The sequence below is a fragment of the Oncorhynchus masou genome, unplaced genomic scaffold (genome assembly GCF_036934945.1).
Source record: "Oncorhynchus masou masou isolate Uvic2021 unplaced genomic scaffold, UVic_Omas_1.1 unplaced_scaffold_2825, whole genome shotgun sequence".
In the NCBI taxonomy this organism is placed as follows: Eukaryota; Metazoa; Chordata; class Actinopteri; order Salmoniformes; family Salmonidae; genus Oncorhynchus; species Oncorhynchus masou.
In genome coordinates, this window is record NW_027009251.1 from 18,553 (window position 1) to 41,833 (window position 23,281).

Sequence of the window (23,281 nt, forward strand, 5' to 3'; positions counted from 1 at the left end):
CACCCAGTGCTGTGTATGGGTCTGATTTATCACTGTTTTCATCAGTTTGTCCTTTTGGCTCACAGTGATAAGGTCCTTAATGTGTTCGAGCCCTGTCACTCATCCAGATAGCTAGCTGTTAAGGCTACTGAGGGATTTACACACAACATAAGAGTGTTCTAGAGAGACAGAGAACACAGCTCTCTCTCTCTCTCTCTCTAGATCATTTTATTGTGGGTGTTCTGTGGTTACCCTGTGCCAATTCAGGCATAAAGGGCAAAACCAATACTTTAAAAAACAGTATATTCTCAGTAGTGCTTACCTCAGTTCCAACATATCAGTGACACATCATTAACACGGACTCATCCAATCCTCGGCATGGCACAAATACTACCATTGTACACACAATGAGTCGTGACCACATTTTCTTATCCTCATCTTTATTTGAAATAGATTACTGGATTAGCATAGACATAAATAAATTAACGGTCAAAGGATTTTTGTAAACACCATATTTCATTTCACGTCTTTGACATCTCAGTACAACTAAATCCTGTTTTCTCAGTCTACTGTTGGCAGGGAATAAATAAACTGCCCTTGATGCCAAGGTAAAATGTGTTTAAGTACACTACTCACAAACACCAGGTGGCAGTGTGTCATTGTAGTACATAATAGAAAATTGATCACACACCAAGCATAGAGATGGAACCAATCATAAATGCATTTGTTTATCTACCTGCCATCATTAATTCTAGCTTTTAACCCTCAACTACAGGTTTAGTGTTTAACCCTCAATGACAGGTCTAGTGTTTAACCCTCAACTACAGGTCTAGTGTTTAACCCTCAATGACAGGTCTAGTGTTTAAACCTCAATGATAGGTCTAGTGTTTAACCCTCAATGACAGGTCTAGTGTTTAACCCTCAACTACAGGTCTAGTGTTTAACCCTCAACTACAGGTCTAGTGTTTAACCCTCAACTACAGGTCTAGTGGTTAACCCTCAACTACAGGTCTAGTGGTTAACCCTCAATGACAGGTCTAGTGTTTAACCCTCAATGACAGGTCTAGTGTTTAACACTCAATGACAGGTCTAGTGAAGTTGAGGGTTAATAACCCTCTGAGCTATTTCTCTGGCAAACTCATCACCTCGTTTTTGTACACAACTTTCTCTCAATGATTCTCCACTCTCTCTCCCCCATGTTTCAATACCCCCTCCTTTTCTCTCTCATCCTCTCTCTATGTGCTCCAGGACAGATGATTCTCAGTCAGTAGTGTGATTGGTATGCTCTTGACTTCCCCTCTAGGAAGAGCCAGACAGTACAACTACAGGTGTATGACAACTATACTCCATATAGAGGGTTAATAACCACCTCTGAGCTATTTCTCTGGCAAACTCATCACCTCTATACTCCATTAGAGATTCACACCATAACCACTATATAGAGATCCATACACATAACCACTATACTCCTATAGAGATCCATCTCTCCACTATACTCCTAGAGATCCATACCCACCATATCTCTCTCATATAGAGATCCATACCCACCATAACCACTATACTCCATATAGAGATCCATACCCACCATAACCACTATACTCCAGGAGATGATGATTCCCTATACTCCATATAGAGATCCATCACCATAACCAGTGTGATTGGATCCATGCTAACCACTTGACTTAACCACTATACTCTATAGAGATCCAGACACCATCCACAACTCCATATAGAGATTTATACCCACCATAACAACTATACTCCATATAGAGATCCATACCCACCATAACCACTATACTCCATATAGAGATCCATACCCACCATAACCACTATACTACATATAGAGATACACACCCCATAACCATATACTCCATATAGAGACATATACTCCTATATAGAGATCCATACCCACCATAACCACTATACTACATATAGAGATCCATACCCACCATAACCACTATACTCCATATAGAGATCCATACCCACCATAACCACTATACTACATATAGAGATCCATACCCACCATAACCACTATACTCCATATAGAGATCCATACCCACCATAATAACCATATAGAGATCCATACCCACCATAACCACTCCATATAGAGATCCATACCCACCATAACCACTATACTCCATATAGAGATCCATACCCACCATAACCACTATACTCCATATAGAGATCCATACCCACCATAACCACTATACTCCATATAGAGATCCATACCCACCATAACCATAACCACTATACTCCATATAGAGATCCATACCCACCATAACCACTATACTCCATATAGAGATCCATACCCACCATAATAACCACTATACTCCATATAGAGATCCATACCCACCATAACCACTATACTCCATATAGAGATCCATACCCACCATAACCCATACTCCATATAGAGATCCATACCCACATAACCACTATACTCCATATAGAGATCCATACCCACCATAACCACACATATAGAGATACACACCCACCATAACCACTATACTCCATATAGAGATCCATACCCACCATAACCACTATACTCCATATAGAGATCCATACCCACCATAACCACTATACTCCATATAGAGATCCATACCCACCATAACCACTATACTCCATATAGAGATCCATACCCACCATAACCACTATACTCCATATAGAGATCCATACCCACCATAACCACTATACTCCATATAGAGATCCATACATAACCACCATAATAACCACTATACTCCATATAGAGATCCATACCCACCATAATAACCACTATACTCCATATAGAGGGGCACAGCTCCAGGTAATAGGATTGGGAAGTGCTGTGGTATGACCCAAGGCAGTCTGCACAGGAGGAGATGAATGCAACTTTTTTCTCTCTTTTACAATGATGTTTTTCAGTCTTTTAAACAATGCCTCCAACTGTTGCTAAATCCACACAAGGCCACAGTTCTTATCTGGCTATTTATTCAAACAAAAACAAACAAACAAGCAGTTAGTTAGGTAACCCTAAAGCACTTTATTACTGTGGTACTTTTCAATAGCAAAAACAAAACCCACTGGTGAACTTTTCCTTTTGAATTCCCAGATGTTACCTAACTGCTCATTTTGTGTATTTAATAAAATAATAAGGTCGGGGTCCCAAAGAAAAGTATTACATTAAGGCACAACTTTTATAATCGCTGCTTGACCACATTTACAGGTAATAGTCCACACAGTGACAACAAATGGAAAACCAAATAAGAGTACTCATTTTACAACTCTGCTTTCATTGGGCCCTTGAATGACATACATTTATCAAAACCTACAATAATTAGAATATCTGTACCGATAATGGTTGTTATAAAGGTGCCAATAGGAGATCTGGTAACCAGCGACAGGGAAAGCCTTGGATAATATGTAATTGTATTGCAGAAAGGGTCAAAAGACTGGCAAAGCTATTTTTCAAGCACATATTGAACAACAGGATGGTGACTTCAATTAGACTACATATATGATTATCATTGTCTGCATGGGGAAACCAATCAGGTGCCATATACAGTAGTAGCTATACGGCACCCCTATATTAAACAGAAGAGAATTCAGACACTACACTTTGACCTCTACGATTAATGGAGAAGCGTGTGCAAAGCTATTTTCTGTGCGGAACAGACAATAAATATCTATTTATCTATAAATATTTATATCCCAAATGTCCATGTCAAGTACCCGTCATCTTGGTTTGCTTGAGAGGCACAAGTGATGCCTAACATCATCACAGAGACTCATTAAGTAAACTCTGTCTCTGCTGAAGTCAGTGGTTCCCTTTGTATTCCAAGAGGAATCTGTGGTTGGTGTCTTGAAAACAAAGGCAGTATATCTCATCTCTAATTATTATTCATTTTTTGTGAGGCAACTTACACCCCCTTTCTCTGTTTTCATGTACTGCAAACATAGTATCCTATTTGTCAACATCAGGCTTCATTTTCTTCCTGGCCTGAGCCTAGCCTCAGCTTAGCAGGCATGGTGGCTGTATCCTGTCTGTCTCTGCTTCCTGCTGGGTTGGCAGGCAAATCATTTTCTGGGCCTGGCTGACTTGGTGGAGGGAGGGGAGCTCCAGGGGATCATGGTGCATCAGGCAAAGTCAGACCAAGTCAGGGTAGGGCAGAGTGTAAGAAGGGGTGACCACTGAGAGGCCACATCTCTGGGCTAGGAAAAGAAGAACGAGCCAGGGTCTGTCTGTCTGCTTTATGTCAGGTGCCACTCACTCTGTAAAGTAGTAGTTTATGTGACCTCCAGCAGTCTGGGTATAGTGGCTGGCTGTTGGGGAATGTGTCAGGGTTAAAGGTCAATCTGAGTGGGAGATTGGGTGTTGATCTACAAGCTGCGGCCAGATACACGTAGCGACTTCGGGCTAAAGCCGTAGTCCACTATCCTGATATGTAGGCTGCTGGGTCCACGTTGTTGTTCTGTCCGTCTTCAATAGCCTTGTTCTTCTCTGCCGTGGTGAGGCCTGTTGCTTCTGTTCCCACTACAGCCTTCTTTGACCTATCAGGTGAAACCCACAAAAGCTAGATGTTTTGCTATCTGGTATTGATATGTAAATTAAAAAGGGTTTTCATCAAATTCTATCATGTTACATACATTCAAGGAGTTGCTCAGCAGTAGGGGACACATACAGGATTCATTATCACAGCTGTTGCTGTAAATATGTCATGCCCAATACTTTTGCCTTCAGCCAATTAATTTAGGCCTAACTGCTCTGCCGATTTTATTAGAAGGATGTAACAGTTCTTTGGCAACCCACATTGAAACACATAAGTAGAGGACATCAAATCTGCACAATTTTTTAAAGAAATCGGGGCGACAGCAGGTGCCACATTTTGGTGTTAATGTAGGCCACCAGGTTTAAGAACACACATATATCTATGTAGGACATATCATGATTGTTCTCAGTAGACTATATACAGTGGGGCAAAAAAGTATTTAGTCAGCCACCAATTTTGCAAGTTCTCCCACTTAAAAAGATGAGAGACGCCTGTAATTTTCATCATAGGTACACTTCAACTATGACAGACAATATGAGGGGGAAAAAATCCAGAAAATCACATTGTAGGATTTTTAATGAATTTATTTGCAAATTATGGTGGAAAATAAAGTATTTGGTCAATAACAAAAGTTTAATACTTTCAATACTTTGTTATACACCCTTTGTTGGCAATGACAGAGGTCAAACGTTTTCTGTAAGTCTTCACAAGTTTTTCACACACTGTTGATGGTATTTTGGCTCATTCCTCCACGCAGATCTCCTCTAGAGCAGTGATGTTTTGGGGCTGTTGCTGGGCAACACGGACTTTCAACTCCCTCCAAAGAATTTCTACGGGGTTGAGATCTGGAGACTGGCTAGGCCACTCCAGGACCTTGAAATGCTTCTTACGAAGCCACTCCTTCGTTGCCCGAGCGGTGTGTTTGGGATCATTGTCATGATGACAAGGAGGTTTTCATTCAAAATCTCACGATACATGGCCCCATTCATTCTTTCCTTTACACGGATCAGTCGTCCTGGTCCCTTTGCAGAAAAACAGCCCCAAAGCATGATGTTTCCACCCCCATGCTTCACAGTAGGTATGGTGTTCTTTGGATGCAACTCAGCATTCTTTGTCCTCCAAGCACGACGAGTTGAGTCTGACCATATGACATTCTCCCAACCTTCTTCTGGATTATCTAAATGCTCTCTAGCAAACTTCAGACAGGCCTGGACATGTACTGGCTTAAGCAGGGGGACACATCTGGCACTGCAGGATTTGAGCCCCTGGCGGCGTAGTGTGTTACTGATGGTAGTCTTTGTTACTTTGGTCCCAGCTCTCTGCAGGTCATTCACTAGGTCCCCCCGTGTGGTTCTGGGATTTTTGCTCACCGTTCTTGTGATCATTTTGACCCCACGGGGTGAGATCTTGCGTGGATCCCCAGATCGAGGGAGATTATCAGTGGTCTTGTATGTCTTCCATTTCCTAATAATTGCTCCCACAGTTGATTTATTCAAACCATGCTGCTTACCTATTGCAGATTCAGTCTTCCCAGCCTGGTGCAGGTCTACAATTTTGTTTCTGGTGCCCTTTGACAGCTCTTTGGTCTTGGCCATAGTGGAGTTTGGAGTGTGACTGTTTGAGGTTGTGGACAGGAGTCTTTTATACTGATAACAAGTTCAAACAGGTGCCATTAATACAGGTAACGAGTGGAGGACAGAGGAGCCTCTTAAAGAAGAAGTTACAGGCCTCTCATCTTTTTAAGCAGGAGAACTTGCACAATTGGTGGCTGACTAAATACTTTTTTGCCCCACTGTATCTATGCAGGACATATCATGATTGTTCTCAGTAGACTCTATATCTCTGTAGGACATATCATGATTGTTCTCAGTAGACTATATATCCATGTAGGACATATCATGATTGTTCTCAGTAGACTATATATCCATGTAGGACATATCATGATTGTTCTCAGTAGACTATATATATATATGTAGGACATATCATGATTGTTCTCAGTAGACTCTATATCTATGTAGGACATATCATGATTGTTCTCAGTAGACTCTATATCTCTGTAGGACATATCATGATTGTTCTCAGTAGACTCTATATCCATGTAGGACATATCATGATTGTTCTCAGTAGACTCTATATCTATGTAGGACATATCATGATTGTTCTCAGTAGACTCTATATCCATGTAGGACATATCATGATTGTTCTCAGTAGACTCTATATCCATGTAGGACATATCATGATTGTTCTCAGTAGACTCTATATCCATGTAGGACATATCATGATTGTTCTCAGTAGACTCTATATCCATGTAGGACATATCATGATTGTTCTCAGTAGACTATATATCTCTGTAGGACATATCATGATTGTTCTCAGTAGACTATATATATCTATGTAGGACATATCATGATTGTTCTCAGTAGACTATATATATCCATGTAGGACATATCATGATTGTTCTCAGTAGACTCTATATCTATGTAGGACATATCATGATTGTTCTCAGTAGACTCTATATCCATGTAGGACATATCATGATTGTTCTCAGTAGACTATATATCTATGTAGGACATATCATGATTGTTCTCAGTAGACTATATATCTCTGTAGGACATACACCACCGTTCAAAAGTTTGAGATCACTTAGAAATGTCCTAGATTTTTGAAAGATTGTTCTCACTATAGATATATCATCATGATTTTTTGTCCATTAAAATAACATCAAATTGATCAGAAATACAGTGTAGACATTGTTAATGTTGGAAATGACTATTGTAGCTGGAAATGGCTGATTTTTAATGGGATATCTACATAGGCATACAGAGGCCCATTATCAGCAGCTATCACTCCTGTTTTGAACATCAACAGTGAAGAGGTGACTCAGTAGAAATGCTGGCCGTCTAGGCAGAGTTGCAAAGAAAAAGCCATATCTCAGACTGGCCAATAAAAATAAAATATTAAGATGGGCAAAAGAATACAGACACTGGACAGAGGAACTCTGCCTAGAAGACCAGCATCCCGGAGTCATCTCTTCACTGTTGATGTTGAGACTGGAGTTTTGAGGGTACTACTTAATGAAGCTGCCAGTTGAGGACTTGTGAGGCATCTGTTTCTCAAACTAAACACTCTAATGTACTTGTCCTCTTGCTCAGTTGTGCACCGGGGCCTCCCACTCCTCTTTCTATTCTGGTTAGAGCCAGTTTGCGCTCTTCTGGGAAGGGAGTAGTACACAGCGTTGTACAAGATCTTCAGTTTCTTGGCAATTTCTCACATGGAAGAGCCTTCATTTCTCAGAACAAGAATAGACTGATGAGTTTCTGGCCATTTTGAGCCTGTAATCAAACCCACAAATGCTGATGCTCCAGATACTCAACTAGTCTAAAGGCAGACAGTTTTATTGCTTCTTTAATCAGGACAACAGTTTTCAGCTGTGCTAACATAATTGCAAAAGGGTTTTCTAATGATCAATTAGCCTTTTAAAATTATAAACTTGGATTAGCTAACACAACGTGCCATTGGAAAACAGGAGTGATAGCTGCTAATAATGGACCTCTGTACGCCTATGTAGATATTCCATAAAAAAACCTGCTGTTTCCAGCTATGATAGTCATTTACAACATTAACAATGTCAACACTGTATTTCTGGTCAATTTGATGTTATTTTAATGGACAAAATATGTGTTTTTCTTTCAAAAACTAGGACATTTCTAAGTGACCCCAAACTTTTGAACGGTTGTGTACATAGTGAGTGTTCTCAGTAGACTATACAGTGTATATCTCTGTTAGGACATACAATGAGTTCTCTCATTAGAAACTGAGTGTCCGACCTTTCTCTGTTGAAGATGAGGAAGTCCCTCTCCACATTGTCCAGGCGCTGTTGGAGCTGACCCTTCTGGGAAATGAAAAGGTTTACAGGTTTAAGAACACACACACACACGCACGCACGCACGCGCGCGCACACACACACATAAACACATAAACACACACACACACACACACACACAGACAGAATATTTTTTAAGACAGTAAAGATTATCCTATGACCCAGATAATGGTTGTTGATACTTGGGACAAGAAGGGGGAGAACAAGCGCTGTAGAAAGATTAATGAAGTTTTGCTCATTCTAAAGGACAGCCAGTATCTCTCTCAGAGGCCCACTTGCCCTACACTGAAACAGTGTCACACATTTAGTGATGTTAATCACGTGAGAACAACATCTCCGTGACGACCAGTCCTGGCAGCCTTGCCGGTGTTATGACAGTTTCTCGCCCTCTCTGGGCACTGGGTTGGTGTTAGGCAGACTGCTTGGGCCAGATTGGACCTTAGACGACTCCCACCGTAAGTTTCTTGACCCCCTGTACAGGCCTGGCAATCAGCCTGGAGAGCTAGTACAGGTGCTTTCACAGTGGGGCGCCAGTCCCTGGCAGACAGCCAACAAGAGAAGTGGAGCACGGAGAGACAGAGAGAGAGAGAGAGAGAGAGAGAGAGAGAGAGAGAGAGATTGAGGAGACAGAGAGACAATAGAGAGAATGAGGAGACAGAGAGGCAAGAGAGAGATTGAGGAGGGAGAGAGATGGGGTGACATTCACACAGAAGCCTTGTTTATACATTGTGCCCACATTGTCAGAAATATGTTTATACATGGTATCAAAATGTGTCTCTTATCCGCCCACTGTGTCTGCATTGTGACCACATTTCCCTGTCACTCCCTGTAAGCAATTTATTTGTCAAAATAATTCTGATTTATTTTAAGACAGATATTGATGATATAAGTCAATGGTGCCACGTGTCAATGATTTTAGAAGACAGGACAATGACGATTTAAATGGTTTCACTGTCCAGATCCGTCTACATTTGTAAGATATCCAGACACAATGAGTGCCTTACTACCTACGAAGGTGGTCAGGAAGATCTGAACTCAATCAGAACACAATGTGTCTTTTAATCATCTACACCTGTCTGGAAATGTGGGCACAATAAGAATGTGGACAAGATCAGGACAAAGGATGCATCTTATAACCAGGTATAGAGAGAGACACAGAGTGAGATGGACAGACAAAGAGAGGGAAGAGAGACAGAGGAGATGGATAGAGAGAGATAGTAAAAGTGAGAGAGACATACAGACAGACAGAGATAGGTACAGTAGCTTGCGAAAGCATTCACCCCTTGGCATTTTTCCTATTTTGTTGCCTTACAACCTGGAATTAAAATGGATTTTTTTTGGGGGGGGGGGTTGTATCATTTGATCTACACAACATGCCTACCACTTTGAAGATGCAAAATATGTTTTATTGTAAAACAAACAAGAAGTAAGACAAAAAAAAACAGAAAACTTGAGCGTGCATAATTATTCACCCCCACAAAGGCAATACCTTGAAGAGCCACCTTTTGCAGCAATTACAGCTGCAAGTCTCTTGGGGTATGTCTCTATAAACTCTGTGTGTATAGCCAAGTTATTGTTACTCATTGCTTATTTATTATTACTTTTCTATTATTTCTCTATTTTGTTTCTCTCTGCGTTGTTGGGAAGGGGACGTCAGCATTTCACTGTTAGTCCACACATGTTGTTTAGGAAACGTGACAAATAAAATCTGATTTGATCTCAGTGTGTGTTGCTTTACTGCTTACTCTCCTGTACAGATGCTAAGCACCCCCCCCCCCACCCAAGCATGGGAACAGACAGGCATACAGATAGACAGGCAGACAGGCAGACAGGCAGACAGGCAGACAGGCAGAGAGGCAGACAGACAGACAGACAGACAGACAGACAGACAGACAGACAGACAGACAGATAGACAGACATACAGATAGACAGACATACAGATAGACAGACATACAGATAGATAGGCAGACAGACATACAGGCAGATAGGCAGACAGACAGACATACAGGCAGACAGACATACAGACAGACAGGCAGACATCCAGTCAGACATACAGGCAGACAGACTTGCAGACAGACATACAGACATGCAGACAGACAGGCAGACATACATGCAGACAGACAGGCAGACAGACATACAGGCAGGCAGACAGACAGATAGACAGATATACAGATAGACAGGCAGACAGACATCTAGTCAGACATACAGGCAGACAGACAGACAGGCAGACAGACATACAGACATGCAGACAGACAGACAGACAGACAGACATACAGGCAGGCAGAGAGACTTTTAAACAGACAGGCAAACAGGCAGACAGACAGACATCCAGTCAGCCAGTCAGCCAGACAGGGGTGTGATGGGGTGAGCTCTCCACCTGGAGAACAAGGATCCCTTGGGGAGCCAACAAGGTAGCCAGGCAGAACAGCACAGTGCTGGAAACCACAGTGGGCCCAGAGAGAGACTGTAAGAGCCAAAGGTATAGCTTGCGAAGGACAGTCTGTGAATAACAATATCACTTAACCTGTGGGTAAATCTCTCCCTTTCTGCTGTGAAATGGGAGTTCAGAAGTTAATTATGCCCTGCTGTTTGATAAAAAGTGTCATTTAACACTTTACAAAATGAAACCTAGAGGGACTTTTCTGTTGGCTGATTGCCAGGCTGGTAGAGACACAATTAAAGTCATTGTATATTTCAATTGTACAGCTATAGGCTCAAGACAGCAATCAGTAACATCATTGTGTATAATAACTATTCGACTTCTGTACTGTGGGTTCTGACCATCCGGGATTCTCTTAGTTATAGAACCAGACAAAAACTACAGTACCACTGAATACTTCAACACATCAATATCAAAGTGTTGATCAGAACGGACAACTATTCTGATCAGGTTAATTGAGGGTGAAGAGAAGGGAAGTGACAGCAGTTAAAGTGACCTGATCATAGAGTGTAGCGAGGTTGGGAGGATGGAGGATGGAAAGATGGGCCTATTTATGCTGTTCCCAAGAAAACACGAGTCCAATTCCTCACTACATCATCTGTGATTTAATTCAGCTAATTAGACTGTTCATTATGGTTTCAACAGCAGCCAGGATTCAGAAGGGAAAGAGAGAGGGAGGGCGGGAGGGAGGGAAGAGAGAGAGAGGAAGGGAGACAGCAGTTAAGAGGATGAGAGCAAGGCAGAAAAAGGAGAACAGAATATGGGGAGGAAGAAATAGAGAGGGGACGAAGGGGGAGAGGAGCACACAGAGAGAGATAGATAGAGAGAGATAGAGAAAGAGAGAGAGAGAGAGAGAGAGAGAGAGACTGAGTTAATGAGCCAGCAGCAGACTGGGCCAGACATTAGGGCAGTGCCCCGCCTGCCTTTCATACAATATTGATCTGCACTGCTTAAGAAATGGGTACACATTATGCACATCCCCTCTCTCTGTCTCTCTCTGTCTCTGTCTCTGTCTCTCTCTCTCTGTCTCTCTCTCTCTCTGTCTCTCTCTCTCTCTGTCTGTCTGTCTCTCTCTCTGTCTCTATCTCGCTGAACTTTAGACAGGATAAGTGTATGTCCTCCCTCCACTCAACATGTGGCCCCTCATAAACTAACACACACACACACACACACACACACACACACACACACACACACACAATGCTGTTTTCCCATTTTAGAAAGGTATGGAAAAAATGAATGCTTCACTGGTTTGGTTTAAAAATACATTCAGTGAAGTGCACTTCCAGTTAAAAATCATTTATGGAGGGAGTATTTTTACATTTGACATTTTAGTCATGTAGCAGATGCTCTTATCCAGAGCGACTTTCACAGGATCAATTAGGGTGCTTTTCACCTAGTCGGCTCTGGAATTCGAACCTTTCTGTTACCTGCCGCTCACCATGTTTTTAGTATGGTTGACAAAATGGAACTGGGAGGCCTACTGCTTGAGGTTTCATTTCCAAGATGGTGAACAGAATTGTTAGGGGCGGCAGGGTATCCTAGGGGTTAGAGCGTTGGACTAGTGACCGGAAGGTTGCTAGTTCAAATCCCTGAGCTGACATGGTACAAATCTGTCGTTCTACCCCTGAACAGGCAGTTAACCCACTGTTCCTAGGCTGTCATTGAAAATAAGAATTTGTTCTTAACTGACTTGCCTAGTTAAATAAATAAAGGTCAAAAAAAATGTTTGACTTCAAATCTATGGAGACATTCTGTTGGTGTGAATGAATCTTCTTGTCTATGTTCAAGTGTCCTTGTGCACTGCTAGTTTTACTGTGATGTTACGTTGGTGGTGATAATTGGACAATTATTTGCTTGATTCTGGGTAGTACTGTGGCGGCCATGAAATTTTGTCAGGTGGTTATTGTCATGCAAAATACTGCCGGTCTCACAGTAATTGACACGGTAATTAACATAAACACATTTAGCATCTCCAGGCCTCCACAAACCTGAAAGCCGTTGATGCATGCCTTTGGAACGTCTACATTTAAAAAGTATAATAAATCTATTTAATGCACACCTGTCACGTTCTGACCTTTATTTCCTTTGTTTTGTCGTTATTTAGTATGGTCAGGGCGTGAGTTGGGGTGGGCAGTCTATGTTTGTTTTTCTATGATTTGGGTATTTCTATGTTTCGCCCTAGTATGGTTCTCAATCAGAGGCAGGTGTCATTAGTTGTCTCTGTTTGAGAATCATACTTAGGTAGCCTGGGTTTCACTGTGTGTTTGTGGGTGATTGTTCCTGTCTCTGTGTTTTCACCAGATAGGGCTGTTTTTTTCCACATTTCTTGTTTTGTTAGTTTATTCATGTATAGTGTCTTTATATATTAAAACATGAATAACCACCACGCTGCGTTTTGGTCCGCCTCTCCTTCACCTCAAGAAAACCGTTACAACACCATCACAATAAATCCATTGTTTATTTTAGGCAGGTCTAAAGAAACATTAGGATATGAAGAAAATGTATTTCATAAGAACAGAATATGAGTTGGAAAACTGTATTTTATCTGGCCAGGCTTGTTCATTTAGCAGACAATATACTTTATTCCTAGTTATACTTGATTCAGTGCTTACTGAGGTATAGCCTACTGTGTCAACTGAAATGTCATTTTAGGAATGCCCTTCTATGTGGTATGCCTACAATTGGTAAAACACAAAAAAAAAGACTGCCAGTCTGGACAGGACAAAAAAAACATTGACGTTGGTCAGCGCTTACTGCGGTGTAGCCTACCATATCTGCCCGCGATGTCATTTCATGAATGCCCGTCCATGTGACAGGGCCACTGTTTGTAAAACTGGCTGTTGCATTGGCTTTTTTAGTCCTGATTCCTGTGACTAATACATTTGGCTCTTTAAGCTCTGAATATCAGCTATCCAACTTTATCAGGAGTTATCCTGTGACTATTTGCAATGTGTTTTACACAATGGGAACTACAGAAGTATTGCATTTTTATACTACGATTAACGTTAGCTCGTAAGAAATGTACGGATACAAACTTGAAAACACTGATCATTACAATTTAGACCACGGGGATGAAACTCCTGGACAGAGTAGCCTGACTGTCCATATTGTCCATTTTAATTTGACCTGTACTGTTTTTAGAATATGTTTGTTAACATGTCAGCACATGTTTATGTTAGATGATATTTTTTACGGGATGTTGCTGGAGCGCTGCAGCGAACCGTCTCTCCAACAGAACACTGGAGAGGTGCACTGGGAATGGACAATATTCATATTTTGCTTCCCTGCCTTTGACAAAGTGGGCACTTCTTCTCACAGTGCGTCTTGATCAGTTTAGTTCAGAAAATCCTGCCCTCGTCCATCTGCCTAAGAGCCAATTTATGCTTGATCCGAAAATGTGGTCGGAGGCGCTGTATGAATGGTGACGCAATGGCCAAACTGAGCTCTGTGCCTCTAGAAATGGTGTAACAATGTGGAGGGCTCTGTATAGCTCCACATTGACATGATTGGTTGACCGTAGGTGGGGGCGGGAGGTCCTGTATGAACACAAACTTGCTTCCTTGACAACTTCCTTCAAAACAGCTCTGCTCAACAGTTGCGCAATGCTCCGTGAAACGCAAGAAGTATGAACGCTCTGACTTCTGCAGAGGCTACACAGCCAATGCAGACATCAGATTGACCATGGATTGCCTGTCATCCTCAGGCTGGCCCTGAGTGCACATACGAAGTGAGGGTGTTGAGGGTGGAAGGGATCATTTGAAACAGGTCATATACATTAGAAATCAAAACATATCAAATCAAATCAAATTTTATTTGTCACATACACACATGGTTAGCAGATGTTAATGCGAGTGTAGCGAAATGCTTGTGCTTCTAGTTCCGACAATGCAGTAATAACCAACACGTAATCTAACCTTACAATTCCACAACAACTACCTTATACACACAAGAATATGTACATAAAGATATATGAATGAGTGATGGTACAGAACGGCATAGGCAAGATGCAGTAGATGGTATCGAGTACAGTATATACATATGAGATGAGTAATGTAGGGTATGTAAACATTATATTAAGTGGCATTGTTTAAATGACATATTCTTCATCCCTTTACACGTGTGTGTATAAGGTAGTAGTTGTGGAATTGTTAGGTTAGATTACTCGTTGGTTATTACTGCATTGTCGGAACTAGAAGCACAAGCATTTCGCCACACTCGCATTAACATCTACTAACCATGTGTATGTGACAAATAAAATGTGATTTGATTTGAAAATGTATCACCATACAGCAGCATACTGTTCCATCACATTAACACCATTATTTAGCTGTAAAAATACAGTAACGTGTTCTAGATTTACTGTATTTTCACCGCAACTAGACAAAAACATCCAGGGGACCATGGCACAACGTTTAAAAAACTTTCTTGGGACGTCCCTTTAACAAACCGGGAACAAGACAAAACCTGCAGGGAATCATGATTGTTTAAATTAAATTAATATACAATTAATTATGCCTTGTACAGTAAAATATTAGCACATTAATGTGACATAAAATCACGTGACCACAAGATCAAATGTGAAACACGTGATCACGTGAAATTCACGTGGTTTTTCCGTAAGGGTCATGCTTCTATTTTTCCAGATTTGTCCAGCACACTCTTTAAGCCATGAACCCAGTGAAGAACAGTCTGCATTGTGTCTTTCTGAAGCACTGCAAGATTAACCATGCTGAGATCCACTTAGGCTTCACCATAACAGTTGTCAGCTTTCATAAAACATGACTCAATTTGGGGCCAGGTCAGGCTTATTATTGCTAATGGCACAAGATTTGTGCGCCCACATCGACTCTAGACATGTGATGCGTTAAGTCGATAGCTCCTGTTTAGCCAAAACAGTCCCTCCCCTCATGTGAATTCATGTGCACCTCTTCTTGGGTAAACAACATTTAAAAGCCCATTAAAGGCTGTTGTAACTCACTCACTCACACTGGGATGGCAACAGAGACAGTCCTCGGGTACTGAATAAATAAGGGAGAGTAGAGATAAAAGGAGGAGGGAGGAGAGAGAAAGGAGGAGAGAGAGAGAGAAAGGAGGGAGAGAGAGAAAGGAGGAGGGAGAGAGAGAAAGGAGAAGGGAGAGAGAGAAAGGAGGGAAGAGAGAGGAGGGAGGGAAGAGAGAGGAGGGAGAGAGAAAGGAGGAGGGAGAGAGAAAGGAGGAGGGAGAGAGAGAAAGGAGAAGGGAGAGAGAGAAAGGAGGGAAGAGAGTGGAGGGAGGGAAGAGAGAGGAGGGAGAAAGGAGGAGGGAGAGAGAAAGGAGGAGGGAGAGAGAGAAAGGAGGGAAGAGAGAGAAAGGAGGGAAGAGAGAGGAGGGAGGGAAGAGAGAGGGGGAGGTAAAGGAGAGGAGGGAGAAAGGAGGAGGGAGAGAGAAAGGAGGAGGGAGAGAAAGGAGGGATGAGAGAGTAGGGAGGGAAGAGAGAGGAGGGAGAAAGGAGGAAGGAGAGAGAGAAAGGAGGAGGGAGGAGAGAGAAAGGAGGGAAGAGAGAGGAGGGAGAAAGGAGGTGGGAGGAGAGAGAAAATAGGGAGGCGAGAAAGGAGCGAGGAGAGAGAAATGAAGGAAGAAAGAATTAGGAGAGAGATAAGATGAGAGATAAGAGGAGGGAGGAGGGAGGAGAGAGAAAATAGAGGAGTGAGGAGAGAGAAAGTAGGGAAGAGAGAGAAAGGAGGGAGGAAAGAGAAATCAAATCAAATCAAATTTTATTAGTCACATGTGTCGAATAGAACAGGTGTAAACCTTACAGTGAAATGCTTACTTACAAGCCCCTAACCAACAATTCAGTTTTAAAAAATATGGATAAGAATAAGAAATAAAAGGAGGGAGAGAGACAAGAAGAGGGAGGAGAGAGAAAGGAGGGAGGAGAGAAAAAGGAGGAGAGAGGAGAGAGAAGAGGAGAAGAAGGGACAGGACAGGAGTAGAAGATCATGCTGACTGGTTGTTGGACCGTCTATCACGTCTGATAGAGCATCCACACAGTAGTGTTGTAGTGAACCTGAACCAGTGGCATCATTAGCAGCGGCCAGGCCTGTCCAGTAAAGAGCAGCACTGAGGACGGAGGAGGACGCTTGATGAATGCCCACCTTTAATGAAATCACTGATGCCAACCTTTCCAGCTCTTTTTATTAACCATGAGTGTGTGTGTGTGTGTGTGTGTGTGTGTGTGTGTGTGTGTGTGTGTGTTTCACCCCCACCATCAGGCCTCTTTTACTGGGGGATCAAATTAACCTTTGTGTAAACACCCAGAGGACATGTCTGATTTATGTGAGAGAGTGAACAAGAGAAAAAAGAAAATAGAGAAAGAGAGTGATTGCATTCTTCTTCTCCCTCATGCACGGAACGTTCACGTTGGTAATTTACTCGGATGACAAATGTGCTTCTTTCATTACGCCACTCTGGTCAAACTAAAAGGCTACTTATCACCTGCCGCCGAGCCAAATGGACACACAGATGGTGACCTGTGGAATGGATGGAACCATTGAGAGGCATGTGTTTGTTGTTCGGGGAGGCTTTACCTGGGGGGACCCGTCAGAACCCTGCTCTCTGGTCTTCCTGGCTAGTCTCTTCTTCTTCTTGTGCAGCGGTTTAGACTCCAGAATCATCTCCTCCAACTCAAAGGTGGGGTCGCAGTTCAGCCTCCGCCTCTGGAAGAGGAACAGAGGATGAAGCTTTTATTCTGGAGAGAGAGAGGCTGTCCATTCAGTCCATCGACCCTCCCCATCTCTCTATAATCAGACATCATTACAGGAAATTCACTCTAGAATCAGAATCAGATCCTTTCATTTCCAGCTACTAACGTGTCCTAACAGATGTATTGTTAAAGAGATTGAACAGGATTTTATGCACTTAAAACCATATTGTAACATATTGTACGAATTGAAGTTACTGTTTGTAGGCCAAAGAATCTCTCAGGACTGAATGGGATGTGTGAGATAACGAGCTGCAGTAGTTCTGGTCTTTGGGTTTGCCTGACTGCTTATATGGATGTATCAGGACTGGGCGAAGGCGGTACTTAAACTGCTTTGCTTCGAGTGCTTCGCACGTGTGCCCACAAGGGGGGGCTTTGGCTAAGACTTTCCTTTTGCAAGGGTGGAGACTTGGCAAAATGCTGGAACTCTCCATTTCTAACATGTATAGGCTCAGAAGTTAATTACGCAGCTGACCAAATTAAGCAAAATTTTACTTCAGGGTTAACCGAGATCATGCAGGACGTAACATATCATACGAAATGGATGACGTTATACACAATTGTGGACAATGTTTCGGGGACCCATTTTGGCTATTGAGCGCTACTTTCAAAACTATTGGCTGAAATGAAACAACACCTTTATAACGCATCTTTAACCGATGACTGACGCTAGTGTTATTATCAGTCTGAACCTGATAGAGACTGACTTGAAAGTAGTCTTCTTGAATCAATGTTTGAAGCAGAAGATGCTCCGCTCCCTGGCACCAAATGTTACCATGCCAACAGAACAGCTTGACCTCCTGCATGGCATCTTATGACGCCACTACCTTGCATGCATAATTTTACCTGCCTGTCAAACACTTGCTCCCTAACACCTGAGGAGGTGCTGAGGCAGTGAGTGTGTGTGTGTGTGCGTGTGGGAGACTTGAGCTCCAATGACCAGTAACAGCCTTCTCAGACCAGCAGGGGGCCGTCTGGACGTGCTTGTCTGTCTGGGCTGTGGGAGCGTTGTGGGAGCGTTGTGGGAGCGTTGTTGTGGTCTGACTCACGTTGGGGATGAAGCCGGGGGGAAGCTGTTTGTTGAGCACGGAGTCCCAGTTGACGTCAGACAGCAGGTCCAGTTCCTGTAGCTCAGCCAGGCAGGACACTCGCTGGTGCACGTCAATACACAGCAACTAGAGAAGAGTAATAGGAGGTGCAGGAGGAGGTGAAGAGGAGTAGCAGGAGGCAGTGGAGATTACAGGAGGATGAGGAGCAGGAAAAAGAGGAGAGGACAGGAAGAATAAACAGGAGAAAGAGGAGAGGACAGGAGTTGGGGAGAGGAACATTTCTGAGCTTTAAAGCAAGCACATCTGACACACACCACATGCACCACAGGAATGTAGATGAGGGGTGTGGTGGTAGGCTATGTGAGCGCTGAGCTATGCAACAGTATGACTGCAGTGAAGAATGTCCAACATAGAATCTGATCATTTACAGTAGCCTTGTAGGTTTACTATTATAACCAAAGGAGATGGCATCTATGACCCACAAATCAATCAGCATAGCATGTAATAACAATATTAGTCATTCAAGGAATATAGGGGTCAAATATAACTCTAGTTCAAGTAAACAAGGTCTTGGTCCAGAGGTCGCCAATTTTCAATAAGATACAGTATAATAACAATGTATGATTCATTCAGGGAATGTAGGGGTTAAATTTAAGGTCACCAGGCACCTATAGTAAGTTTGTAGATATTTCTGTACCTTTCTGAGCAGAGACTTGATCTCCAGAGACCAGGCCATGGGGTAGCTTGGGTTGACCTTGTGGAACATCTGGAGGATCTCATTGGCCGGCATGCTGGAACGCATGATGTACGGCCTCTGGAGGACCAGGGCGTAGCATTATTATCCCACAGAGGTTGTCGAGGTCACCGGGTCCTCATACATACAGATATACATGCAGAAGTCCATCAAACTGCCTGAAGAGAAAAGTCTAAATGTGGGTTTCCAGGTCTAGTAGTAGACCAGAGCAGATCAGCCTTATGCTCTGTTCTCTCTCTCAGGGGAGAGACCCTTTTCCTGTGTTTTGGATAGATGATGGGTGGGGCTGTGACGGTGATTGATGTGTGGTGCTTTAGGGACACCAGGGCTCGCTGCCACTGATAGTCAAGCACAACAAGGCCTGAGGAGAGCTGGGGAGACGGGGCTCAAAGTCCAGCAGGGCCTGAGGAGAGCTGGGGAGACGGGGCTCAAAGTCCAGCAGGGCCCGAGGAGAGCTAGGGAGACGGGGCTCAAAGTCCAGCAGGGCCTGAGGAGAGCTGGGGAGACGGGGCTCAAAGTCCAGCAGGGCCCGAGGAGAGCTGGGGAGACGGGGCTCAAAGTCCAGCAGGGCCTGAGGAGAGCTGGGGAGACGGGGCTCAAAGTCCAGCAGGGCCTGAGGAGAGCTAGGGAGACGGGGCTCAAAGTCCAGCAGGGCCTGAGGAGAGCTGGGGAGACGGGGCTCAAAGTCCAGCAGGGCCTGAGGAGAGCTAGGGAGACGGGGCTCAAAGTCCAGCAGGGCCTGAGGAGAGCTGGGGAGACGGGGCTCCAAGTCCAGCAGGGCCTGAGGAGAGCTGGGGAGACGGGGCTCCAAGTCCAGCAGGGCCTGAGGAGCGCTGGGAGACGGGGCTCAAAGTCCAGCAGGGCCTGAGGAGAGCTAGGGAGACGGGGCTCAAAGTCCAGCAGGGCCTGAGGAGAGCTGGGGAGACGGGGCTCAAAGTCCAGCAGGGCCTGAGGAGAGCTAGGGAGACGGGGCTCAAAGTCCAGCAGGGCCTGAGGAGAGCTGGGGAGACGGGGCTCCAAGTCCAGCAGGGCCTGAGGAGAGCTGGGGAGACGGGGCTCCAAGTCCAGCAGGGCCTGAGGAGAGCTGGGGAGACGGGGCTCCAAGTCCAGCAGGGCCTGAGGAGAGCTGGGGAGACGGGGCTCCAAGTCCAGCAGGGCCTGAGGAGAGCTGGGGAGACGGGGCTCCAAGTCCAGCAGGGCCTGAGGAGAGCTGGGGAGACGGGGCTCAAAGTCCAGCAGGGCCTGAGGAGAGCTGGGGAGACAGGGCTCAAAGTCCAGCAGGGCCTGAGGAGAGCTGGGGAGACGGGGCTCCAAGTCCAGCAGGGCCTGAGGAGAGCTAGGGAGACGGGGCTCCAAGTCCAGCAGAGCCTGAGGAGAGCTGGGGCTCAGAAGGCTGCTATACAGCCTGATCCTGTCAAGTACCCAGCAGGGGCTTAGTGGTAGTCCCTCCCCTACCTGTCTTTTCCTCTCTTAACTAAATTAATGCACCAGGGTAACCATAGCCTGGTCCCTGATCTGTTGGCAAAACAACACAAATGGACCTAGGACCAGGCTAGGGTAATCACACCCCCATCTGAACAGTGAAGCTGGGCTAGACGGGTATTTTATTTCCATGGTTATATTAAGGGGTCACCTCAAGGGCGGGCTCAGAGAGAAAGGTGTTGTTACAGTCCCTTCTTCTCTTACTTAAAGGGCTATTCTAGGAGCAGGAAAATCATGTATTGTAGGTTTTAGGATGCGTTATTCACATGCAGGGATGTGCTGAACTGTGTTTCTGTACCTGTCCTCGCAGCAGCTCGTAGGCAGTGACACCCAGAGACCACCAGTCCACAGAGAAGGAGTAGCCCGGATGTGTCCCCTCGTGTGGCTGAAACAGCTCCGGGGCTGGGGAGGGAGGAGGGGAGAGACGGAGGGGAGAGAGAGAGAGAGAGAGAGAGAGAGAGAGAGAGAGAGAGAGAGAGAGAGAGAGAGAGAGAGAGAGAGAGAGAGAGAGAGAGAGAGAGAGAGAGAGAGAGAGAGAGAAGCCAAACAGCTGTTATTATTACACAACAAGACTGGAGACTGAATTAGTGGTAGTACTGATAAAACAAACTTTCAAATGGAACCCATCAAAACTGCTACTAACAGCTTACATAAAACTGCCATAGACCTGAGCACTTCGAAGCCCACCCTGTAAATAGGACTCAGGTCCTTCAGACAACTAAATTCATCTTCCTGGAGAGCCCCACTATCTGAAAACTTGTGTGACAGTATAACTTTAGACCGTCCCCTCGCCCGTACCGGGGCGCGAACCAGGGACCCTCTGCACACATCAACAACAGTCACCCACGAAGCATCGTTACCCATCGCTCCACAAAAGCCACGGCCCTTGCAGAGCAAGGGGAACTACTACTTCAAGGTCTCAGAGCAAGTGACGTCACCGATTGAAACGCTATTCAGCGCGCACCACCGCTAACTAAGCTAGCGTTTCACATCCGTTACACTTGGAATATGAAATATTGAATTATAGATCATCTGGACACAAATGGACAAGAGTCATTTTTAAACATCCTCTCCTCCTCCATCCCTCCAGCCTACATCTCATCTGTTCTCTCCTGCTTTCTCTGCGTCAGTTCCACTTAACTGGTCCATCAGTCACGCCACTTAATCATGTTGGACGAGACTCACCGGTCGCCGAGGACCCAGGGTCAATGAACTCCACATTCTAATCCGTCTGTAATTCTATTACTTTGCATCGAAACCCCCAGAGCAGAAGGAACAATATTGATCCTGTCTGAGAAGAAGAACATCTAAGGAACATGAGCATCCACATTGGAAGGGAGGTAGATATAGTTCCTCTGGAACTAAGAAGATGCAGTACTGTAGCATTGAGCTGTGTCATCATTCCATTAGCTCAGTGGTATAAGTTAGTGTAGTTATTTACCCATGTATGGTTTTGTCCCTGCGATAGATGTGGCTCTTAGATCGTCTTTGACGATGGCAGCGATGTTGAAGTCTGTCAGGTGACAATGTCCTGTAGAACAGAAACCGGGGTGAAAAAAAAGTTATATTCGATATTCTCAGTTACAATTGATTTGAAACAAGGTTTATAGGCAGCCTCCTTAAGGTAGCATACAGGTATCAAGCTACTAAAACTGTCTGTACCTTGTGGCCTATTATTCTGGGTGGGAGCCTGAGTGATTCAGGCATTTATTAATAGGGCATTCTGTGTGTTCCAACCCACAGTTCATTCTGGCTGCATTCATAATGTGGACGCTGATGCTGTGTGGTAATGATTTGGTCGGGGGTGAAGCGGTGTGGCTCCAGCAGGTTGCAGAGGGAATAGCAGCCTCAGTGCCTGCTGCCAAAGTCATCGGCTCACCTTGCTGTCTGTGTGTGTGTGTGTGTGTGTGTGTGTGTGTGTGTGTGTGTGTGTGTGTGTGTGTGTGTGTGTGTGTGTGTGTGTGTGTGTGTGTGTGTGTGTGTGTGTGTGTGTGTGTGTGTGTGTGTGTGTGACCTGAAGCTTTTGCCATACACAGTGACTGAACATCTGACTTTATTAGCGTGTGTGTGTGTGTGTTTTATTCAGCAAAGAAATGTTTTGGTTGATGGGTGATGGGTGTCCCCCCCCCCCCACCCCTCTGTTCCTTACAGATAATAGAGCGGCAGGTATCGTAGTGGTTAGAGCGTCGGGATCGAATCCCTGAGCTGACAAGGTAAAAATCTGTCGTTCTGCCCATGAACAAGGCAGTTAACCCACTGTTCCCCAGTAGGCCATCATTGTAAATAAGAATTTGTTCTGAACCAACTCGCCTAGTTAAATAAAGGTTACGTTTAAAATAGAGGAGTCAAAGGGTGACAACTCTCTTTTTTTGTCACTCTCTCTCTCTCTCTCTCTCTCTCTCTCTCTCTCTCTCTCTCTCTCTCTCTCT

At 44.2% G+C, this 23,281-nt stretch overlaps 1 protein-coding gene across 1 annotated transcript; it reads right to left on the reverse strand.

The window, feature by feature from the left end:
• Window positions 1-2,927: 2,927 nt before the first annotated feature.
• LOC135533936 (serine/threonine-protein kinase 32A-like) lies at window positions 2,928-22,383 on the reverse strand (the record flags this gene model as incomplete). Its single annotated transcript, XM_064961127.1, has 7 exons — window positions 2,928-4,503; window positions 8,330-8,394; window positions 17,395-17,523; window positions 18,617-18,742; window positions 19,314-19,430; window positions 21,151-21,254; window positions 22,294-22,383. Coding segments are annotated over 7 exons (749 nt in total), but the record flags the coding sequence as incomplete, so codon positions are not given.
• Window positions 22,384-23,281: the final 898 nt, after the last annotated feature.